The 21,457-nt window shown below is 34.3% G+C and overlaps 3 protein-coding genes across 6 annotated transcripts; 1 reads left to right on the forward strand and 2 right to left on the reverse strand.

Moving 5' to 3' along the window:
- Window positions 1–3,220: 3,220 nt before the first annotated feature.
- Window positions 3,221–7,942, reverse strand: LOC132312844 (aluminum-activated malate transporter 4-like). Of its 2 annotated transcripts, XM_059811378.1 has the most exons (6): window positions 7,286–7,942; window positions 6,913–7,050; window positions 6,267–6,530; window positions 6,015–6,151; window positions 5,760–5,906; window positions 3,221–4,254 (listed from the first exon to the last, which is right to left on the reverse strand). In XM_059811378.1, the coding sequence occupies exons 1-6, from the start codon at window positions 7,629–7,631 to the stop codon at window positions 3,559–3,561; spliced, it is 1,728 nt and encodes a 575-aa protein (XP_059667361.1). In that variant the 5' UTR covers window positions 7,632–7,942; the 3' UTR covers window positions 3,221–3,558. The 2 variants fall into 2 exon arrangements, with proteins under 2 accessions (XP_059667361.1, XP_059667362.1); XM_059811379.1 differs by lacking the exons at window positions 6,913–7,050; window positions 7,286–7,942 and adding an exon at window positions 6,629–6,906.
- A 2,052-nt stretch (window positions 7,943–9,994) lies between these two features.
- LOC132312845 (large ribosomal subunit protein eL13z) lies at window positions 9,995–13,246 on the reverse strand. 2 transcript variants are annotated; one of them, XM_059811380.1, is made up of 5 exons: window positions 13,125–13,246; window positions 11,483–11,606; window positions 11,233–11,366; window positions 10,461–10,619; window positions 9,995–10,361 (listed from the first exon to the last, which is right to left on the reverse strand). In XM_059811380.1, the coding sequence occupies exons 2-5, from the start codon at window positions 11,586–11,588 to the stop codon at window positions 10,140–10,142; spliced, it is 621 nt and encodes a 206-aa protein (XP_059667363.1). In that variant the 5' UTR covers window positions 11,589–11,606; window positions 13,125–13,246; the 3' UTR covers window positions 9,995–10,139. The 2 variants fall into 2 exon arrangements, with proteins under 2 accessions (XP_059667363.1, XP_059667364.1); XM_059811381.1 differs by lacking the exon at window positions 13,125–13,246 and adding an exon at window positions 13,060–13,078.
- A 1,751-nt stretch (window positions 13,247–14,997) lies between these two features.
- On the forward strand, window positions 14,998–21,177 carry LOC132312846 (pentatricopeptide repeat-containing protein At5g42310, chloroplastic-like). Of its 2 annotated transcripts, none has more exons than XM_059811382.1 (8): window positions 14,998–15,292; window positions 15,936–17,208; window positions 18,785–18,937; window positions 19,023–19,094; window positions 19,678–19,914; window positions 20,112–20,308; window positions 20,614–20,666; window positions 20,772–21,177. In XM_059811382.1, the coding sequence occupies exons 2-5, from the start codon at window positions 15,961–15,963 to the stop codon at window positions 19,780–19,782; spliced, it is 1,578 nt and encodes a 525-aa protein (XP_059667365.1). In that variant the 5' UTR covers window positions 14,998–15,292; window positions 15,936–15,960; the 3' UTR covers window positions 19,783–19,914; window positions 20,112–20,308; window positions 20,614–20,666; window positions 20,772–21,177. The 2 variants fall into 2 exon arrangements, with proteins under 2 accessions (XP_059667365.1, XP_059667366.1); XM_059811383.1 differs by having other exon boundaries at window positions 20,614–20,661.
- Window positions 21,178–21,457: the final 280 nt, after the last annotated feature.

Genomic DNA, 21,457 nt, shown 5'->3' on the forward strand with positions numbered 1-21,457 from the left:
ATAAACTCCAATACTAAATTCCCAAATCAATCTGTAAATACCCTGATTAATAAATTGAAAGAAATAATTAATGGGGTTGGTTTCCCCAAAATTGATTAATTACCCAAAAAAAAAAAAAAATTATAATAATAATACAAAAATTCATATACAATAAACCATATGTAATCAGCTCTCGCCGGAGGTGAAGCACAATGCGTCCGCAGGCCAGGTTCGGGAAAAAGTGGGTGACGATTGCCAGAATTTCAACAACGATTGCGTGGATCAAGAATTACTGGAACTCTACAAATTAAATTATTCCTTATACAGCTTTATTATTTCTTATATATATATATATATATATACACACACACACACACACACATCGTGTCCTCTCCTCCCTCATACCACCATGCCGCTAAGCTCCATAAAGACCGGCGATATGTTCTGCATCAATGCTTACAAAAGAAAGAAAACCAAAGCAGAGTCTTTAGACTTTAGCCAGAAACTCTCTCTCTCTCTCTCTCTAATGATGGTGTTAGCGAGTCCGAGCTAATCAATCAACCGTTTGATTTACAATCCTGTTCGATTCATGTCTTTTTCAACTGATAATGGAGATCAATCGAAAAAACCCATTTCCAAATCAAGGTTTGAAAATCTCATCCGTCAATACACACTACCTTTAATTGATACCATGCGTGGTCTCAATCTCAGAAACCGACCACCCAAGTCCACATTTTAAGCCCCCCAACTACCTCCGCTGCTGGTAGTACCACCGCAAGTGGCTGCGCCGGCAAGTTTAACCACCACCACCACCAGCAAGGCAACCTAACAATCAATTCCATTTTATCGAATTCTAATTACACCAATTCAGTGTCAATGGCCGAACCTCTTCTTCCTTATTGACTCCCCACAATTGACCTTCTTGAGCCACCCATAGATCCTCACCTCAAATCCGTTGATTTTGTGGAAAATCTAGCTGACCTCTATCGCCTTCTTGTGGGTTGTCCTGTATCCAGTAAATCATTGATGTGCCTTAAGCAGTACTCGAACTTGTGCAGCCATGGTGATCCAAAGCTGCTACGGTTAATCTTTGTGCTTTAGGGTTTCGTGGTTTTGTTAATCTGTGGGTCGCATGTATAGAGAAGAGAGATAGTGGTTTTGATCTGTAGAGAAGAGAGAGAGACAGACAAGCGTCCTTGAGGAGAGAGAACGTCCGATACAGATAGAGATATAAGGGGTATAAAAGTCATTTACCTTATTTGATATTTTGTATTAAATGTGATTAAAAAATTAGGGGCAAATATGTCTTTTCCCATATTTTTAACGGAGACAGTAACGAAAAAGTGAAAATGGACCTAAGTGATAGTTATTTTCGAAAGATATTTTAAACTGATATTTGGCTAAACTACTGGGGGTGTCAGTGAAATTGTCCCATATAAGTATCATTAATATATATATATATTCAACTCGCAGAGAAACAAAATTAAAAAAATTTACTAATTAGTCTTACTTTTAAATTTTATATAAATAAACAAGTCCTTTAGAATGTTCACTAAGACAATGAAGTTCTGCTTCTGAAAAGGGTCAAGTGCATAACACCCCTAAAGTATGTTGTCGTGCATATCATACTCTTTATGTATAAAAAACATTTTTAAAATTTTAAATTGGTATAAATAGGTTACTCTGACAAATTTAAACTCTAAGTTGATTAAATCATTATTGAATCATTTTATAAAATATATAAAAATAAATAATATTTTAAAATGACCAAAAATGACATTATTGGAAGACGCCACCTCACGTGCAAAAAACACCTCTAAAGTTTCAATTTTGTATAAATAAATCCCTCTAACAAATTTAAACCATAAGTTGACTAAATTACCCTTACTTAATCATTTTATAAAATATATAAAAATAAATAATTTTGTAAAATGACCGAAAATGACATTATTGGAGGACGCTGGCAATGTACAAGTAAAGATAAAAATAAAAAATAAAAGTATAAAAGAAAAGTAAAGATAAAAATAGAAAATAAAAAACGAAAATAAGGTGCAAAATAAAGAAAATAAATCTGCTCCAAACTCCGAAAACCAGTGCACACTAATATTGGGTTTCATTTTTTTTTTATTTTTATTTTTTTTTATTTTTTTTTTAACACTGTTGGTACATAAAAAATAAAAATTAAAATTAATAAAGAAAAAAAAAATTGTAGAAAAAAACAAACTGAAATCTCAAAAAATTCAAATTCTTATTTTACAAATTCTCAAAGTTTCAAAAAAAAAAATTTACAGATAGTTATAGAAAAAATGGTTTCAAAAAATATATATATAAGGTAATGTGTACATAACACTCCTATACTATGATATTACTAGCATATATATATCCTCCTTTGGGCATTTTTGGAAGAGTAAAAGGACAAAATGAGTATTACAATACTAATTTGTGTCAGAATTCTTATTGAGGGATATTTTTGCACAATGTGAAAAAATTAAGTGTAATTTTTGGACACTTTTTCAAATAGAGGGTAAAAGTACTAAGCGGAATATAGTTTAACTGTATTTTTTACAGTTGTCCCTTCTCGAATTTTTTTTAAAATAAGTTCAAATTCTATAAATAATGAACCTTTTTCCGAAGGCATCAAAGTACTTCTTGATTCTACAATTTCTAGTTTTCTACTTCAAATTGGAGACTGAGTTGGTGTCCTATATATTGTAATTGGGTGCCTCACAGTTTGAGTTAATGGGCTATTAAACATCAGATAGGTGAGTCGACTCAGTTACATGGCCCCTATGGTTACTTGATTCCCTGAACAAAGATTGTATTGATCCTTGTTCTGTTTTAATGGCATTTAGCTTTTTGAAAAAATAAGATAAAAAAATACAAATTTTATTCTCTACTTCTAATATTTTGTAAGGAATATTTAGGGGGAAAAAAATACTGTACTATTTTTTTTTTTTTTTACTATAATTAGAAATCCTAAAAATATTTAACTCGTTATTTTAAATTCACTTTTCATAATAAACTGCTCACACCTTCAAACAGAAGGAATACTTGTCATGCATTAGATTTATGAATAATAAATTAAGTATTTTCATTATTTTGAATTTTCTACTCTGTACTTAAATTTCTATAAATTTGAGACTGTGTTATATGGAATACAATGTGACTTATCTTATTATATCGAATATAATGTGACTTTGAAATAAAGGATACTCCAACATTATGTTCAAATAGTGCAAAATTGTATACAAAAGAATACTGTCCTGTAACTTATTTGTAGCAACCCACAGTCACCTCTAGGCAAGAGATGCTTCCTTACAGCCTTTCCTTTCAACAAGATAATTTACTAGATACAAACACAAGCAAACTTCAGTTCCCAAACAATCTTCATTACCTGATTGTAACTAAAAACGAAAGAAACCCAATCAAACCTCAGTTTCCCAAACAAGCTTCAGACATTTTTTTTTTTTTTCTTTTTTTTCGAGCTAATCTTCAGACTTCAAGGCTTGATTGTAAAGAATACCCATGAATCAAAGGGCCAAACAAATGATCTCAAACCAGTGAAAAACATAAAATTAATCAATCTTTGAAACAAAGGCACTTAAGCAGCCTGGTCCAGAAACTGACCACCTCTTTTGCATCAGGTGGGTCTATAGGTTCCTTAAATTTCGCCTTCTCACTAAGCTCTTCAAATGAGTTCACAAGATTTTGAAGCCTTGCAACAAACTCAATCAACAGGGAAGTAAATGTAGCTAATGATAAAGCACTTGCACTTTCAAATGTCCTTACTTCGCGTTCATTGAGAATGGTATCACCAAGAATCGAGAGACGTGAAGGCCATTGTATCTGATTCTTCAACATATCTTCTGAGGAACCTAGTTGTGAAAGGGAGGGATTGATGCTCATGCTTGGATTCTGCGGGTCCAAGATTCTTAATGTGTGAGCTGATCTTAGGTTGAGGGATAATTCACTGAGAGAGTGTATCACCATTGGTTTCTTTTCATTATCCTTCACCTCTTGAAAATTATCGGGATCGTCAAATTCATTAGGCTGTTTTCCATTTTCCCAGGTAGCAGAGTTGACCAGACGGTATGAGTTTTGGTCTATCTTCATTTGCAACTTTTCTGCAGCCTCATGCACCTCGTCGAGCAGGTCTACAGGGCTTAATTTCTCCATCTTTTCTACTTTGTTGCCAAGGTCACGCAACACTTTAGCTCCTTCAGTGCCAACCCTCTGAAGTTCGCTCTGGAAAACTAATCTTAATTCAGGTGCTGCCTACACGAAAGAAAATATTCAACCGGATTATATACAACTGGTTTATGCAAAAGTTACTGCAAGCTTCCGAATATTACAATGCGCGTTCCCCATTGAAACAGTACTTGCAATCGCACAACTATCTGGCATTAAAACTGCTGCTGCATTATTCTACTATGTAAATGTGGATTGAGGCAAAAGCCAATTGTTCAACTAAAAACATAGAATACAAATCATTTTTGTTTAAAACCTACAGAATTCCGTACATACATTTCTATTAGATTTCACACCTTTGATCCCAAATTTACATTACGTATCAAAGGATTGTCCAAGCAAGAAATGATTTTTTGCTTTGCAAAGAGTCCATGACTGATGGATGGGCTAGGCATAGACCCGAACCACTAATTGACAAATATAACTCAACACAGGCTAAAACATAAAATTTATAACGGAAAAAGGATGTCAAGATTGCCGTGAACAAAGTTCAATAACTTAATGTTTTTGCCATGATTAGTTTAAAACCACACACACATACACAAATAAAAAAACTGCAACTCTAGTTTGTTTAGGCGAGTAGAACTAATTTTAAATTTTTTATTTTCCTCTCTATCGGAACGACTCTTTAATAACCATAATGCAAAAGAAAGAATGTGATAGGGCTGATGAAAGTTGATGGAAATTATAAGATATTTATGAAATTGAGGAAGTAGAGGTGCAGCCCCTGGGCTTTGGCTCAGGTGGTATTTGGATGGGGGGTTGGGAAAGGTCTTAGTTATCCTGCCTGGTACAAACCCTAAAAAAGAAAAAGCTAAAATAAAATAAAATAAACGTGGTTGCATGTGTGAGATAACTATTAGAGCTACTATCAGGAGGGGAGAGATTGTAGTAAATTGCAATAGTTACTTAAGTGAAAGTTTAAAAAGATTTGAGAGATAAGAGCTACTTTCAAAAAGAACAAGGAGTTCTCCAGAACTATAATCAGAGAAACAAAATGGCAAGAAACACTGAAACTAATGGGAAGGAACCAATTTATATTGTTGTTTTCTAAGTGAAAAGCCAAACTACTAAAGCAAAAAAAAAAAAAAAAAAAAAAAAAAAAAAAAAAAAAAAAAAACTTTTTCATTGTTAGACAGCACACTGCATATTGAGACTCAGCAAAAATTTTGGGTTATTTCTCTACCCCTTGTCATATTTTATAATTACTCGTACCGCTTACAAATAATTAAGTTACCAAATGATCGGGGAAAAAAAGGAATAAATACATTATAATAAGGTCATCTGAGTTACTACAACATATGCATCAAAAGCGACTTATCCGCAATTATGCACACATTGTCCACCAATATAAAATTTTGAAGGAACACGCCAGCTCTGTCAAACAATAAGTGACAATAAGAAACACTACAATAGGGGCTTGAGGTTGATAAGCTTAAACTACTAATGCAGTGGCATAAGAACATGGGAAATGCTGCTGTATTAAACTCATGGAAAGCCTAGAAAGTAGAAACAGAAAGATAATATTTCACCTGGATTTCCGAAAGTATGCACCCATGCATTGCCATGACCATGAATGCACAATGCCTTAACGCACCACTCAATTTGACATATCCACTCCAAGGATAATTGAACATTTTGTACCGGCCATGAGGTGGTTCCCAAATAGCAAAGCTTAACTGCATAAACAAGAGTAAGGCGAAACTAGTATTGCCTTCTTTCTTTAGAATGTGTTCTGTTAAATATACACGAAGCATGCGCTAGAAAAAAAATAATAATAAGCATACCAGAGAATCCTCTTGGCTTGTAGACTCCACAGCAGATCTGTATCCATTATACATTGGGTCATCAGAAGCCTGGTAAGTAAGAATTTTTGAAGGTATTCTCTCGTATGCAACGCATTGCAAATACCCATTAACAACACCTATACAAAGGCTCAGAGGAAATAAATTGATAGTAAGCAGAAAATGAAAAAGAAACTGTGAAAACATAAGAAAGCTAGAAGAGGAAAAAAAAAAAAAAAAAACTTTTAATCTAACCTTCCAAAGAAGTAGCAACCCCATCGAAATTTTTCACCACCAATTTGTGCAAATCCTCACCAGCCCAAATGGGATAAACACAAATATTTACAACCAAACAAACACCAGCCCCGACTGCAATTAGCAACAGTCGAGATACAGCTGTTTGAACAAAACTTGTAGTCCCCGAAACAAGTACTATACAATACGTCAATAAAAACACCCTGAACCCATATTCATATTGCTTCATCGCAGGGTACAATTTCAAATAGCTCGCACAAAATCCTAAAAATGACAGAAAGAACATAAGGAAGAGAAAGAGATCATGTTATAGGAAGGAAATTTTGTACATAACATATTAAAAAAATGACATCTACAAGTACCTATAGATGCACCGATGAGGAGAGGAAGATTGATATGCACAGAGAGCAAGACAAAGTGGTCAACCAAAACTAATATAATATAGAATGAAGTGATAAGAAGTGACTTCAAAACAATAAAACTAGAGTATATGACTGAAATGTACATTGAAAGAAATGATAAAAAAAAAAAAATGACTTTTAAAAAATAAAGCTAGTAGAGTATATGATGACTTTGTGCCGACCCCTTTTGTACCGGATAAATTCAATGATGATGATGATATAAAGATATCTAAATTAATTAGGACCTGCAAGGAATACGCTGATCACAATAAAAACTTCTTGAAATTCTCCAGCCAACAGAGATAGTTCTGCTATGCCAAGAGCAAGCGCTCCAGCTGATAATGTCCCCAAAGCACGATTGAATCCTTTGTTAAGAGTTGCTCCTGAAGAATCAAAATCCAACAACTAATTTCACAGAATGCAAATAATTCAATTCATCTCTAACCTTATAATCGAGCAATAACCACTAAAGAACAACTAATAACCGATTAATCTACAAACCCGGGTCATAATTTCATGATTTAAACAACAAAAATAAGCTCACCCAAGAAACTGAATAAAAAGTAAGCGGGTCATCATTCAGTTAATCAATTCAAATGGATCTGAGAACATACATACCTATGCTGAATTCAAATACTACAACGACAGTGAGGATTGCCCAGACTGAGGATGTTCCCATATAGCTAAGTGGTTCTTTCAAGAATATGAGGATGGATACGAATGCGAGGGAGAGACCCATTTTGGCAGCGAAAATGAGGTTTCGAGGATCGGAGCGACCCATTTCCCATGCCTTGATTGCAAATTCTTGCACATGTCTCCAGAAATCTCTGAATTTATCGCCCAATGATCGAAAACTCCTAAAGCGAACACCCTCATCGCGACTGTACGATCCGCCTCTCGATAGCAATCTTTCTTTGCTCCTCTCTACAAAACTATGCCTGAGTGATCCAAGATTTGCTGCCATTATTGAATTGGATCTTCTTTAGTACCTCTTTTTTTTTTTTTTTTTTTTTAAAGTAGTAGTAGAATTGTGCATTCATAAAGAACAACACTCCAGAAAAATAAATACCACTACTTTTTGGCCGTGTGTGTGTGTGTATATATATATATATATAATTAAGTATAGAGAGATGAACGTGACGAAGTGAATGTAGTCGTGATTTGAGAACAGTTGATTAATTAATTAAAAGCATGAATGGCGGTTGGAAGGTCCGAGAGATGGCTTCGTTGGACGGTGGGATACGTGGGGGCACTGCGTTCACAAGTCAAGCTGCTCAAACTTAACCTCAGTCTCTACTCCATTGAAAATTTGTATAAATATGTAAGAAACAGAAAATATCGGTCAAAATTTGCTAGGTGAATTTTGTCTTTTTCTTTAATGCACGAAGCAAGAACAAATACGACAATAAATATTTCATAAATAAAACAGTAAAACAACACTATAACTAAGTTGTATGGCTGACTATAGAGAGGTAGGTAAAATTATGGAACTTAAAATAAAAATTATGTGAAATATTGACAAATTTCAAATGAGATAAGTAAAATTTATCTTCTCTTTTTTACTGTACCTAATTTATCAGCAATCTAACAGGTAGATTTTGGATTTGAATTCTTTTAAAGTGATTCTTATTGTTGAGTTTTGTTCCTTTCATTATATAAATTATGAGATGCAATCCGACACCGTCATGGTAAATCAATACCGACTTTTTTTTCCCTACAAGTTGAATTTAAGCTTATAAAATGTTTGTATAAAAAATACTATCCAATTTAAATAATAATTTACAAAAACATTTTTTTATAGAAAAATACTGAAATTATTGTTTCAATTTGTAACTGATATAGGTTAATTAATATTTAGTAAATATTGCCCTTTTGTTTTTTTCCACTTCCTGACAAAGAGAACATATTACTTAATATTAAACAAGAGCATTACAAGCAACAAAAACCTCCAATATGATAGAGACCAATATCATGGGTTATATTGGTGCATCACCAAAGGGGTTTTTTTAAAGCAGATACAACCACTTGAGCATCATATTCAATTTCCACAGCCCATTGAAGACCACTGCTGAAGAAGGTTCATAGTCCAAAACAATGTTTTCACCTCCAGTACCGATGCCTCACATACACGCTCCAACCGAGCAATGGCTGCCCGAATTACCACGCCATTGTTATATATATATATATATATATATATATATATATATATATATATTAATAATTCACTTATTGCATACGAAAGAGAAAAGGATAAAATCCACCCAGTTTAGAAGTTGACACTTATTTAGATAAGAATCAGAACAGATGAACCGATCCTCATGGATTACCTAAGTTGGCATAAAGTCAAAAGTCTTGGCTCCACTTGAAAGAAACATGATTGAGGTGGTATTTTTTTATTTTATTTTTTATTTATTTTTTTTTTTTTTGAATAATTACAAAAGAGGGCTTTTTGGCCCAACCAAAAGAAGAGAACAAAAGCCGAATAAATTGGCCCAACAAGGGAGAGGCCTAGCTTCAGCCTAATAACCGCAATTAACGGCTTGTTTGGCCGTTAATTGAGGGTATTAGGGAACAATCCGGTAAGTAGCCCTAGAGAAAATAATGATCATCGGAGATATAGTCAATCCAGCAGCCCTGGGGAGGACGGCAGCAAGCAAGGGGGAGATTCCAATCTGAGAGAATCTTCCTCGAAGCATTTGTAAGAAACCCAATTTGAGTGTTGCGGTGATAGCTGCTGAGATTTGAGCAAGCACCATTCTTTGAAATGATCTCTTACCTCTAAAAATTCTTTCATTTCTTTCCTCCCAGGTGTGATAAACCATGATTGAGTGTTCTATTCATAGCATTATTGACTTGTTCATCGTCACAAATTTTTTTGGTTGAAATATCAAATTCAATTAGCATACTGACTGAAAGCACCTATTGAAGGGTAGTATATCCTCCCCATCAAAGGAAAGGGATTTAAGACCGGGTGCGGGAACAAAGCGAAAATCGAGACCGGGTGCTCCGGGTGTGAGCGCAAAAAAGCAAGCATGTGTGCACCGAGTGTGGGCGCGAGCAAAAAAGCATGTGTGCAAGCCGGTGAGCATGTGTTTCTTGCCATTAAAAAAATAAAATAAAAAATTTGAAAAATGAACTAACCTTGTATTTTCCAGCCTCGCATGAAAATAACCTTGTAGATGCATTATGTATATTTCATGACAGGAAATATTTGTATTTGTCTAACCACGGCATTAGATTAAACACACAAGTTCTCTGAGACATTAGTTAATATATCTCGGTTTTCTTAGGAAATTCCACATCAAGAAATTGACTAGTTTTTAAACATAATCAAAAGGAACATACCATCAATCTTAATTCAAAAATGTCATCAGAACAAGGATCAAAGCTTGTGCATATATAATGGTTCAAATTAACTCCATATAAAAAAGGCCATAGATGTTCAATACTAGGATGGGCTAGTATTACTTGATCATTTTTTCTCTTCCTTCTCGGCCTCCGCAGCCTTCTTCATCCTGACACCAACATGGCGTTGGTTCATCCGCTCCACGCGCAATTTATCATAGGCCTTGAATGACTTCATCTCGTTTGTGACCTTAACAAGCTCCACAGTAGGCTTCTCACGCACGATCGGCATGTAAGGACCTTGGACTTGAGTAGCTGTTGCCAATTCCTCAGGAGCAGAATCACCAGCCTGCAGAAAGAAGTAAGTGTAATCAGGAGATTTCCAAGGACGTTAAAATGGATAGCCAGTGTTTTTTGACTAAAGAACCTCACAACCAGCTTAAACTACCTTGAATTTGCGAGCACGGCGTGGGAAGACAACCAACTTGGCCTTGTATGTCTTCAGCCTCTGAACATTAGTCTGCAGACTCTCTAGGGAACGGTTCCTGCGGCGATGATCAACAGATATGCCAATAGTTGGGGCCAATTTTTTTGGAATGCCTGCTGCCTGGTTCATAAAAAGCATACGGGTTAAACCGTCATACAAAATGCAAAAAAGAAATATAATTCTCAAGACATACACTATCGTTTTTACCTTGGTAATAAACCCACAAACCCTCCCACTCCCCACTTTGCCCCTATGGGGACTTGAATCCTCGACCTTCTACTTTGGAAGGCAAGGAAGTATCACTAGGCTACAGCCCTAGATGGTGAGACACTATTTATCATATCTAAAACCAAATCTTATCCCAAGCTACAGTTATAAGAATAAAAATCAGAAATGCAATTTGACACGGCCAAGAAACCATTAGAAAATCTCTAATAATACAAAATTGAACAATCACCTGCAATAGTTCTACAAACACTCAATCATAAAATGAAAGCCCATTTGCATGTCATAGACGTTAAATGTTAAAGAACCCAGGCACAATAACAAAGAAAGAGGGAAAGCAAAAAATTCTAAAGATGGAACCATTTCTAAAACTTTTTCTTTCTTTTTTTCTATAAAGAGGAAAAGCCCATTTCTTCCCCCATTCTTTCCGAGATCCGGACATTATGAATTTATAAACAAGAAACACAGAAGCTGAGCTAAGCCAGATAATCGTAAAATAACAATAGACCTTGAGCTCCTCAAGGGAAAATCCCCTCCCAGCTCTGACTTTCATATTATACTTCAATGTCTGCCCATGAACAATGGGACGAAGTGCTCCAGCAGTAGGTCGAGGAAAAATCTTCACGGCCTTCTTTTGTCTAGCTGGAAATGGATTCAAAAGGAAATTATTTCAACAAACAGTAAAGTGTTTAAAATGGATAGTCACCATGCACAGAGGAGCTAGATCAAAATCATTTGGAGGTTGGGCAACTACGTACCAGTTCTTCTTCTGGCTTTGCGAGCCGGTTGGTTAAACCAGGTCTTCACATAGTTCTGCCAGTGCTTCTTAAAGTGCCCATTGGGTATAACATTGTTATGCTTCATGGTTCAGGTACACAAATCCTATAAAAAGTGAGAAACATTGCTCCAATAAGCAATGGTCAAAGTAATTTAACTACATAATGTGATACAACTGGGAAAAAAATAAACTGCTGACAACAGGCTTAAAATCTGAAGGAGGATCACAAAATTATAGAATTACTGGTTATACTTTGTTTTCATATATGAGATTACAACTAACCAATTACCATGTAACAGCGCAACTTTTCATTATGTGTGTGCGCACGATAGAACCAAAAAGTAGAAAACAAGATCCCTCCATGAAACACTACATATAATTGGTCATTTATTATCCACTATATTTTCACCACAGCTCCGCCAAGAAAAATATATTACATTTCCTCAAGGCTTCATTGGTTAGTTGATTTGGCAAGCAAAAAAAGAAAAGACAATGAAAAAGGTACCCTTTTCTGTTGGCTATCATGAAAAAAAAATAAAAAAAAAACAAACAAACAAGCAAAACAAAGGGAAGACGGAAAACATGAGGCAAAGTGAGGAACACATAATTAATTGAACATGTCATTCCCTTTTTCTTCTCCCATAAATTATAGTTCTGAATCTCATACAATCATGAGAGAGAACATGAACTGAATTCACACTGAAAGCTCCGCATAGTAGATGAAATATTCTTCATAAACAAAAAGAGGTTAAAAAATCCAGATTCAACAACAAGAGAACGCATGTGAATACAAATGAAGATAAAAATCACTCTGTTCGGCCATTCCTAGTACTCTCTGCTTTAAAGAAAACCAATCCAAATAATATAAACAAAAATTAACCGATATAGCAATGAAAAATGATAGCACAGGTAAGACCGTGTTATTTCATGAAATGCAACATACAATAAAATAAAATAAAAAACCCTGTTCCAACGCTCAAAACTATAAATAAACTCACTTCAAATGCAATTAAACAAAATATGATTATTTCAATTTTGCATAGTAAAACTTGAAAGAAACATAAAATCATCTTTTTGTATCATAAATCACGTTCAGTTACACAAATTCATAGATTATAATCATTACAAATGGAGTAACAAGAAAGAAAAAAGTTGAAAACAAATAATTACAGCCATAAAGAATAAGGAAAATAATAAAGAGAGGGCAACTAGACATTGAAAACTTGTTTTTTGCTTCTACAAGTCCTTGTTTTTCTTTTAGAACTACAACAATATAATCTTAGGTTAAAACATCTTATTCAGCTAAAGAGTTGATGCGTTTCTTCGGTTTCAAGCACATAAAATTTCTGAAATTGACAAAAAAACTACCAAACCTAGGAGATCTTGAATAACAAATCAATATTATAAAATCTATAGCCATTTGGCTGGTAAGAGAAATTAATATGAACAAGATAAACCGAGATAACATCGAAACGAGCAAAAGGAGAGAGATTTCAATGTTTGTTTTCCCTGCATTTCTTGGAAAACAAACAGAGATGTTTCGTGGAACAAGCCAACCTTAGGGTTATTGAACTCTATAAAGCAGGAACACGAAACAACAGATCGACACACGTAGAACTTACAGTGCCGGATAGAAGTGAGAGCCGCTGAAGAGTCTCCAACTCTAATCTTTGTGATACGGCGTCTCTGATTTTGTAAGCAGCATATAAGAAACCCTAGGTTTTTGAAAACCGGATTGGACCGGATCAGAGCCCAATAGAACTATTTCAGTTGGGCTATGCTCTTTGCCCGTACTATCCAGCCCAACGTTCATTAGTTTGCCCTCTTTTTTATTTTATGTTTTTTCTTTCCCTTTCTCTGTTACGAGTAGGGTGGAGGCTGTTCAAAAAAATCCGATAACCGAAAAATCGGATCGAATTGGACCGAATTGGGTAGTTTGAACTATTTGTATAGTAGTTTGATCGGTGAGCTAAAAATTATGAAATTGTAATTTTTGGGGTCCTATTGGACCGGATCGACTCGGACCAAACTTTTATATATATATATATATATATATATATATATATATATATATATATATATTTCAACTTCATAGTGATTAGTTAACTAAATTTATATAATTTTAGCCATGACAAGAAATAATTATGATAATTAGGGACTTCAAGCATTAGCTATTTCATACTTGATCTCTCTTATTTTTTGAAATTTTGAGTTAATTTTTTTTTTCTTTTCCCAACAAATGGTAAACAGGGAATACTGTATTTTTTTCCTTGTGGTCATCTGGTCACTGTTTGTTTGTTTGTTTCTTCAACAGGTGTCTGATATTATTGACACTGCATATGTGATTGTCATCTGGTCACTGTTGATTCTCTGTTGTATTATATACAGGAGAAAATAAGAGATTTTGTTTTTTTTTTTAAATAAAATAAAATAGAAATAAACTTAAATTGAAAAACCGAACCAAACAAAACCGGTTTTTCGCGATTTGGTTTAGTTTGGTTCTATGGATATTACGAAGTCTGGTTTTAAAAATAATGGGAATCGTTATAAATGGTTTGGTTCCAAAAAACCTTTAATTCGATCAAAACCGAACCGTGTGCACCCCTATGGTGGACATGGCCATGTTTGATTTAAATAATCAAATCGATTTTAACAATTTTTTTAAAAAAAATTATATCTAAACCAAGCTAAACAAAATAGAATTGAATTGATCTGGTTTTACATATTAAACTTAACTTTAAAAAATAATGATGCCGTCTACTAATAATTATGTTTAAGCATAAACCAATTTCCAATAGTGAATTTCAAGCGATCTTAAAATATTCTCATAAAAAATATACATGTGCGTGCATGAGAGTCTGAGAGATACCATAAATTGGTTCACATTGATTTGTTTTTTAATTTTTTTTTAAATATTAACAATCAAGGAATGACACAATTCTTTTCTAGAAATGTCTATTTCTTTCTCACTCAATGAAAGTATTAATATCATATCATTGTTTACACTCAAAAGTGTCAAGTTGTTATTTGCTAAAATTAAGTCACTTTTACTTTTGTAAATAATTGAAAGAAAAAAAAAAATCAAAGATTAATACTTCTTAAAGATAGTTGTTCTTTAATTAGTATGAAAATTTTAAGTAGGCTAGTGGTATCTTATGAACATCCAAATTCAAAACTTGGTTCAAAAGTATAATTAGAGCATATATATATATATATATATATATTATTAATAAGAAATATATTCCCACATTTACTTTTTTTTCGAATGGAGAATTAAAGTGGACAATAGACTCTGAAAAACGAAAAAGTACTACTAATAGATATACGAGATTTTCAAGAGAGAAAATGAAATACTACTAATATTCCTTTCCTTTATAAAAGTGTGTGTGTGTGTATATATATATATATATTTTTTTTTGTAAAACCATTTACATTTAAATAAATAGTATTACTTTCGTCTTTTTTAATTGTCGCCTCGTTTTTTTATACTAGACGGATAATTAAAAAGGAACGAAGGAAGCATGCCTTTTACAGAGCCAACTGCTCTAAAGACTAATGAGTTCTATTTTTTATTATTTTTTAATCTTCTAAATATCTATGAGAAAATATATCCCTCAAATGTCTATTATCGTTCTCGTCTTACTTTCTTGGAGTTGCATCTAATTGAACACAGAAAAAAAGAATGTGTGTGTGAAGGTCGATGTTTTGAATCTTTCGATGTCTACACACAAGATTAGAAGACTATACTGAGCGGTCTACTTTTTCCATTTCGATTTTACAGTAGATTTCGGTAAGTACATCTCCAAGTCTTGCCTATATTAGAATATGCATCTGCGGGAAGAATTTTTATTTATTTTTTACTAACTTTATTAGTAGCCATTGCACTTCCGTCTGGTTTCAAGATATTAGGGTTAAAAAAAATTGGAGCTCCGCTTGTCTTGAATCTCTTATGTATTGGGTTTGAATTTTTATTTATTTACAATCCATCCGTTTGGTTGCCGAGAAAATTGAGAAGTAATAAAGAAAAGAACCAAAGTCCTGAAACCTTACGGTTTATGTTGTTTTTAGTTTTCAAATTTTTTAATTTATTTTTCTCCCTTAGGAGCTGCATTAAGCTCAATTGAGCAGAGGATTCTGTTTTTACGGTCTCCAAATATGGGGAATTTTTTTTTCCATTGATCAAATTTAAAAGGTTTACTTTATTTTCATATATTTTCATAGTTAGTAGCTAAATAAATTATAATTTAGTTAATTGTGTTTCACAGTTTGCTTATTTGTTGGTCATGTACAGTCTTAAGAAGTTCACTCACAATCTTCTATTTTTCAATTGGGCACATCACATGAGAAAAGTATGGCTGTATAAAAATGATAGTTTCTTTCAAAATTCAAGTGCCAAGTTAAAATTATAATTCCAAGTATTTTCTCTATTGCAGCATCATAAGAGTTACATACAATACCATGACTGTGATGATAAAGATGCAATTCAAGTTTTATATTAAATCATCTTCAGTTTCATCTGTTCATGGCGTCCCTTCCCTTTTCCCCGTTTGTCTCCAATCTGTCGATGGTTGCGTAAAATGGAGGAAAGTAAATTTATCATGTCATCCAATGCAGCACAACAGAGTTGAAGAATTTGGTGTTGTTAAGAGATTTTCAGATACCATTAAGAACTCAATTCCTAGGTGTCAATGTGGTTCTAGTGGTGGAAAGGAACTATCTTGTGAGTTATATAATGATTCTATAGCTGAGCTATGCGGAGCAGGGGATATCGATAAGGCTATGGCGTTTCTTGCTCAAATGGAGGCTCTGGGCTTTCGTCCGAATTTAATAGCTTACACCTGTTTGATAACAGCTCTTGGAAGTGTTGGGAGGACTCTGGAAGCTGATGCAATCTTCCAAGAAATGATACATTCAGGGTACAAACCAAGACTAAAAGTGTACAACATCTTGCTCAGAGTTTTCTTGAAGAAAGGCCTGTTAAGACTTGCGGATAGAGTTCTAGTGGCAATGGATGATTCGGGTATGGGAAGGAATCGAGAAACATATGAGATCCTTCTTGATTATTATGCTCATGCTGGGCGGTTGGAAGATACCTGGTCAGTTATCGGTGAGATGAAGCGAGAGGGATTTCAACTGAATTCATTTGTGTACAGCAAGGTTATTGGACTTTATAGGGACAATGGGATGTGGAAGAAAGCAATGGGCATTGTGGAAGAGATAAGGGAGATGGGGGTTTCACTTGACAAGAGGATCTATAATAGCATCATCAACATGTATGGGAAATGTGGCGAGTTAGGAGAAGCCTTACAAGTGTTCGAGAAAATGCAGCAAGAAGGCATTAAACCTGACATAACAACGTGGAATTCTTTGATCCAGTGGCATTGCAAGTCTGGGGATCTTGTGAATGCTATTGAGTTATTTACTAAGATGCAAGAACAAGGGCTGTATCCTGATCCAAAAATCTTCATTATCATTATTAGACGTCTGGGGGAGCAAGGAAAATGGGACATAATAAAGAAGAATTTTGAGAATATGAAAGACAGAGGGCATCAAAGAAGTGGAGCCATTTATGCAGTTCTGGTTGATATTTATGGGCAGTATGGAAGATTTCAGGACGCAGAAGAGTGCATAAATGCTTTAAAGTTGGAAGGCGTTCATCTCTCAACTAACATATTCTGCCTGCTGGCAAATGCTTACGCTCAACAGGTGTGTTCTCCATTTTGTTTGTAGTATTGACTTCTACTAGTCTATGTATCTAATTTCTAAACCTTAATTTTTTTTGTTTCTTGATATTGCATCACGGCATACAATTTACTAGGTAGCACACAAATCAACATTGGAAGGCAACATGATTTAGATATTAATTTGTATATATAGAAATCCATTTTATAAGATAAATATATAATGTTGATTAATTTTCTAAATTTCTGTGCTGAGAATTGCATAATGTGTAAGAATGAAGCTTGACACATATCGTATACATTATTACATTATATATAGTACCACTTTCTTGCTATTTTTTCTCTTAAAATTATAATCGTCTCCTGTATTAAAAAGGTTTGTGGCATGCTTGACTTGTGATGGTCATGTGTACCAGATCAAATTTCCATAAGAAAATTGAGGTTGTCTGTTTCAAGTTAGCACTAATCTTGTTTCTAGGAGTGTTGGACATGGCTCCTATTAAGTTATGTCTAAACTACATAAAGCATGGGTTGGGCAGTGTCCCGGATGTATGGATCCAAGTGTCCAAAATATCTAAATCTATCTTCAAATTTTGGACATGTCTACAAGGTGTTAGACACATGTTGTTGTCTGACATGTGTCTAACACAGGTATGGTGCCTTCTGCCATGCTTCTCTGATGATTTATGTTGGCTTCGCAAATCTTGAAGCCTCATTCCCTTTGAAATTTGCGATCTTTGAATTGTTTCCCATAAGGCTTTTGCATCTGGGTTCGTAGTTGAAATATGTTCAGGAAGGGATATAGTTTATTTAACATTTTTTAATTCTGTTACGAGAAGAAGACAGGACCCCATTGCTAAAACCAATCTCACTAGAAATAGTCCTGGTCGAGTTCTTCGTTAAAGTATATATATACTTGAGATAGAGGGAGAGAGTAGCACTGAGAAAACAGAATGCGGAGTTATGTGCTCAGCTCCAGTCACAGAAATCATGGAAACAATTGTATGGTCCAGTAGCTATAGTTAAAGGGGGATAAATTAGTGGCATAGAACCTTTGGTGCCTTGGAATTCATAATGGAAGACATTAAAAGTAGATTTTTTAATTTATTTTATGTCTGTTTTTAGCATGCATGTGGAGCTGTCCTTGGCTCCTGTATAGTCATAGGTCATATTCTCAGAGGAACCTGGAACCTCAGTTCCTGAGAAATTCCCTATTTGGTGAAACATTTTGACCATGGACCTTGGTTCAGACTGTAAGAGGTGATCTGGGAGTTAAGGAAGGTCTCGAGCTTAAATCTCTCTAATTAAAACAAAAGGAAAAGAAAAGAGTCCTCTATTTACGGTATGTTTGTCTAAGCTGTTTAGATTCTCCAAACCTTGTATAGAATTCTGGATTATCTGTATTTTTTAATAAAATGTTTTCTTTGTGTGTGACAAGTTAGTGTATGATGATGTACATATATGATCAGCAAAATATTTTGCGAGTAATTTTTTTGCTTGTATTGCTCGTGTAATACTGTAAACAGTGGATGATCTTTCTATTTGATAACACAATGAGGACTTTCTCCTGCATGCTTTTTTAATGTAAACTTCTTTGACAGGGATTATGCGAACAGACAGTAAGGGTTCTTCAGCTCATGGAAGCTGAAGGGATTGAACCAAATCTTATAATGCTGAATGTGTTGATCAATGCATTTGGTATTTGTGGAAGGCATTTGGAGGCACTATCAGTTTATAACCATATAAAAGAAAGTGTAGGACCATCGATTTCTCCATCTAATTCATTACTGAGATATTCAACTCAATTTTCTACTGATAATGGTCTCATTATTTCTCAAGGGTATAAGCCCTGACTTGGTTACCTACAGCACGCTTATGAAGGCATTTATTCGCGCAAGGAAGTTTGACCAGGTCTGCTAAATCTTGTTCTGAATTATGAAGCTAATTATCATCAACAAACTTCATATGTTATGAAACTATCACTCACACTCAATCAAGTTAAATATATGATCTCTTCTATGCTTTTTTAGAATTTTTCAGTAGGATTTTTCAGGAAGACTGGTAAAGAAATGAATTTAGAATTTAATACGTGTTGAAATTCGGCTAGTTTTGTTCAACATCTCACCAAGCAAATGTTGCGCAAATCTCCGAATTATATTTCATGGATTGGCTATATTATTGGCTGTGTTTAAGAGTCAGATCTACTAGATCCCGAACCACAGGACACTGACGCAGGTGGATGATCAAAGTATCCAATTTATCTTCTTTTATATTTCAGGGCAGAAGGATTTCTTAAACTAAAATAGTATTTCTAACAAAGTTAATTCACTCATATTTAATTATACATGCAGCCAAATATCAAACTAAAAAGCGTCTGAGAAATTTAATAGTGAACCAGGAGAAACTCCCTCATGCACTATTGGTCGTGCTTCCATATAACATTAAAAAAAAAAAAATTCCTTTAGCTAATCCTTTTGACTGGGTTGCTGGCCAGGTCCCTATAGTATACAAGGAAATGGAATCTGCTGGATGCACACCAGATAGGAAGGCTAGAGAGATGATGCAAACAGCACTAATGGTCCTTGAACGGAGACGCTGAGCATTTGATTGGGTCTGGGCTTGAGGTTATTTTTCCATTGTGTGCAATAGATTGTAGATGTAATCATAATCCAGAGGCTTCTCCATAAGCATGATCCTTTCGTGAATCCGTGGTAATATTACCAAAGCTCAGGTAAGGCTTTACCTTGACCTCCTCATGATAATTGGACTATCATTTATGTGTTCTGCTTGCAATATGTGCTTTTCTGTTTCATTGTAGTCTTTATACGTTCTCACCCAGTTAGCTTTATACTTTAAATTTTCAGTGTTCTCCTCTTTTAGTAGTTTCTGATGGTTATTTTGATGTTGCTGCTTCTTGTGATGCCTCAGAGATGGTGGAGACACTTTGGCCCTTGATATGATTATAATTCTTAACATTGGAGGTCAAGATGAGTGGTAGTGCTGCAGGGATTTTATTATAATCTTTGTTTAACATGCCCGGTGAATATGGTTTTTGGAAAGTTCAGGCTTTGGCTCACCGGTCAGGGTTCCAGTTATATTCAATGCTCAGCATAAACAATATTTTGGTATTAAATTTCCTTCTCAACATTACAACATTTTTCGTATGTGCATCATTTGATATTCATTTCCATAATTTTTTTTTATAAACTAATCCAATTGAAATCTGTATGGTGCTTTTATTATTATTATGTCTTCTGAATTTTCATAACACCGTTGTACCTAATAATTTTATAAATATGCCTTATCCAAAATATTGTTGGTAAGTCAAATTTCCTAGTTAGAAGTGAAGCCTGCAGCCAGCATTGAAAATACCAATGTTATGAAATCCTCTGTCATTGTCTGACTCTCATTTTTTCCTTCTTTCTCGTAGTCCATCCAATACATGTTGGACCTTCGGCAAGATGCATGCTTCTTCCATGTCAGGTTCTCTTCCATGTTGGCATTCTTAAGTTTTAAATATTGCAACTGTGTATACTATCTTTAGCTCTTAGACAAAGGCTAATCTGTTTTGAATAATCAAACTTTCAGGAATTTGATGCTGCGGCTGAAAGAATGATGAATGACGAGAAGAAATGGACTTGGTCGCTCTTCCCAAGTTGATACATGTTAAGCATGCTATGTTCCCAGCACTTCAATTCTACTACTCAATGGTACTAAGAATTGTGGCATGTAGATGAGAGAAATGAGGATTTTGAGAGAAGAATTTGATTTATCAACTTGTGTTTGGACAGCATATCTTGAAGTTGAATAATTTCAATGAAACAAAAACAAGACTGGAGTTGTCTCAATTATGATTTTCCATTTCCACAATTGCAGAACTGCTGATGGAGCTGCAATTTCTTATTTTTGCATCATAGATTCATAGCCGTCTCTCAACTTGTTTTGATTTGATAAATCCTACAAGAAAAATCATATTTTGGCCAAAAACCATCTGTTCCATTTGTTGTCATTTCCATTTTTATTGAATTTAAAACTTGAGGTTAAGCCTTTGATCATAAAAGCTTGTGTTGAAAGTAGGGGTGCATACGGTTCGGTTTGGACCGTTTTAAGAGTTTTTTTGGAACCAAATCAATTCTAACATATTCATAAAATTTGGAACCAAATCGAATTATTTGACCAAATGAACCAAACCAAATCAAATCGTGAAAACCAGTTCGGTTCGGTTTGGTTTAACGGTTCTTTTTTTATTTCTTTATTGTTACAAAAGTATTCAT

This window comes from Cornus florida, unplaced genomic scaffold, assembly GCF_030987335.1.
Source record: "Cornus florida cultivar Cherokee Brave unplaced genomic scaffold, ASM3098733v1 CherokeeBrave_3.0.0_Hap2_Chr06, whole genome shotgun sequence".
In the NCBI taxonomy this organism is placed as follows: Eukaryota; Viridiplantae; Streptophyta; class Magnoliopsida; order Cornales; family Cornaceae; genus Cornus; species Cornus florida.

Excerpts from the sequence above, each read along its gene's own strand:
- LOC132312844 (XM_059811378.1), bottom strand. The coding sequence starts at position 7,631 with ATGGCAGCAAATCTTGGATCACTCAGGCATAGTTTTGTAGAGAGGAGC. Across the intron at positions 7,051-7,285 it reads AGTATTTGAATTCAGCATAG|GAGCAACTCTTAACAAAGGA; the intron begins GTATGTATGTTC and ends TTGATTCTTCAG. Across the intron at positions 6,531-6,912 it reads GATCAGCGTATTCCTTGCAG|GATTTTGTGCGAGCTATTTG; the intron begins GTCCTAATTAAT and ends TGTCATTTTTAG.
- LOC132312845 (XM_059811380.1), bottom strand. The coding sequence starts at position 11,588 with ATGAAGCATAACAATGTTATACCCAATGGGCACTTTAAGAAGCACTGG. Across the intron at positions 11,367-11,482 it reads CAAAGCCAGAAGAAGAACTG|CTAGACAAAAGAAGGCCGTG; the intron begins GTACGTAGTTGC and ends ATCCATTTCCAG. Across the intron at positions 10,620-11,232 it reads TTTCCCTTGAGGAGCTCAAG|GCAGCAGGCATTCCAAAAAA; the intron begins GTCTATTGTTAT and ends TTTATGAACCAG.
- LOC132312846 (XM_059811382.1), top strand. The coding sequence starts at position 15,961 with ATGACTGTGATGATAAAGATGCAATTCAAGTTTTATATTAAATCATCT. Across the intron at positions 18,938-19,022 it reads ATAACCATATAAAAGAAAGT|GGTATAAGCCCTGACTTGGT; the intron begins GTAGGACCATCG and ends TTATTTCTCAAG. Across the intron at positions 19,095-19,677 it reads GCGCAAGGAAGTTTGACCAG|GTCCCTATAGTATACAAGGA; the intron begins GTCTGCTAAATC and ends GTTGCTGGCCAG.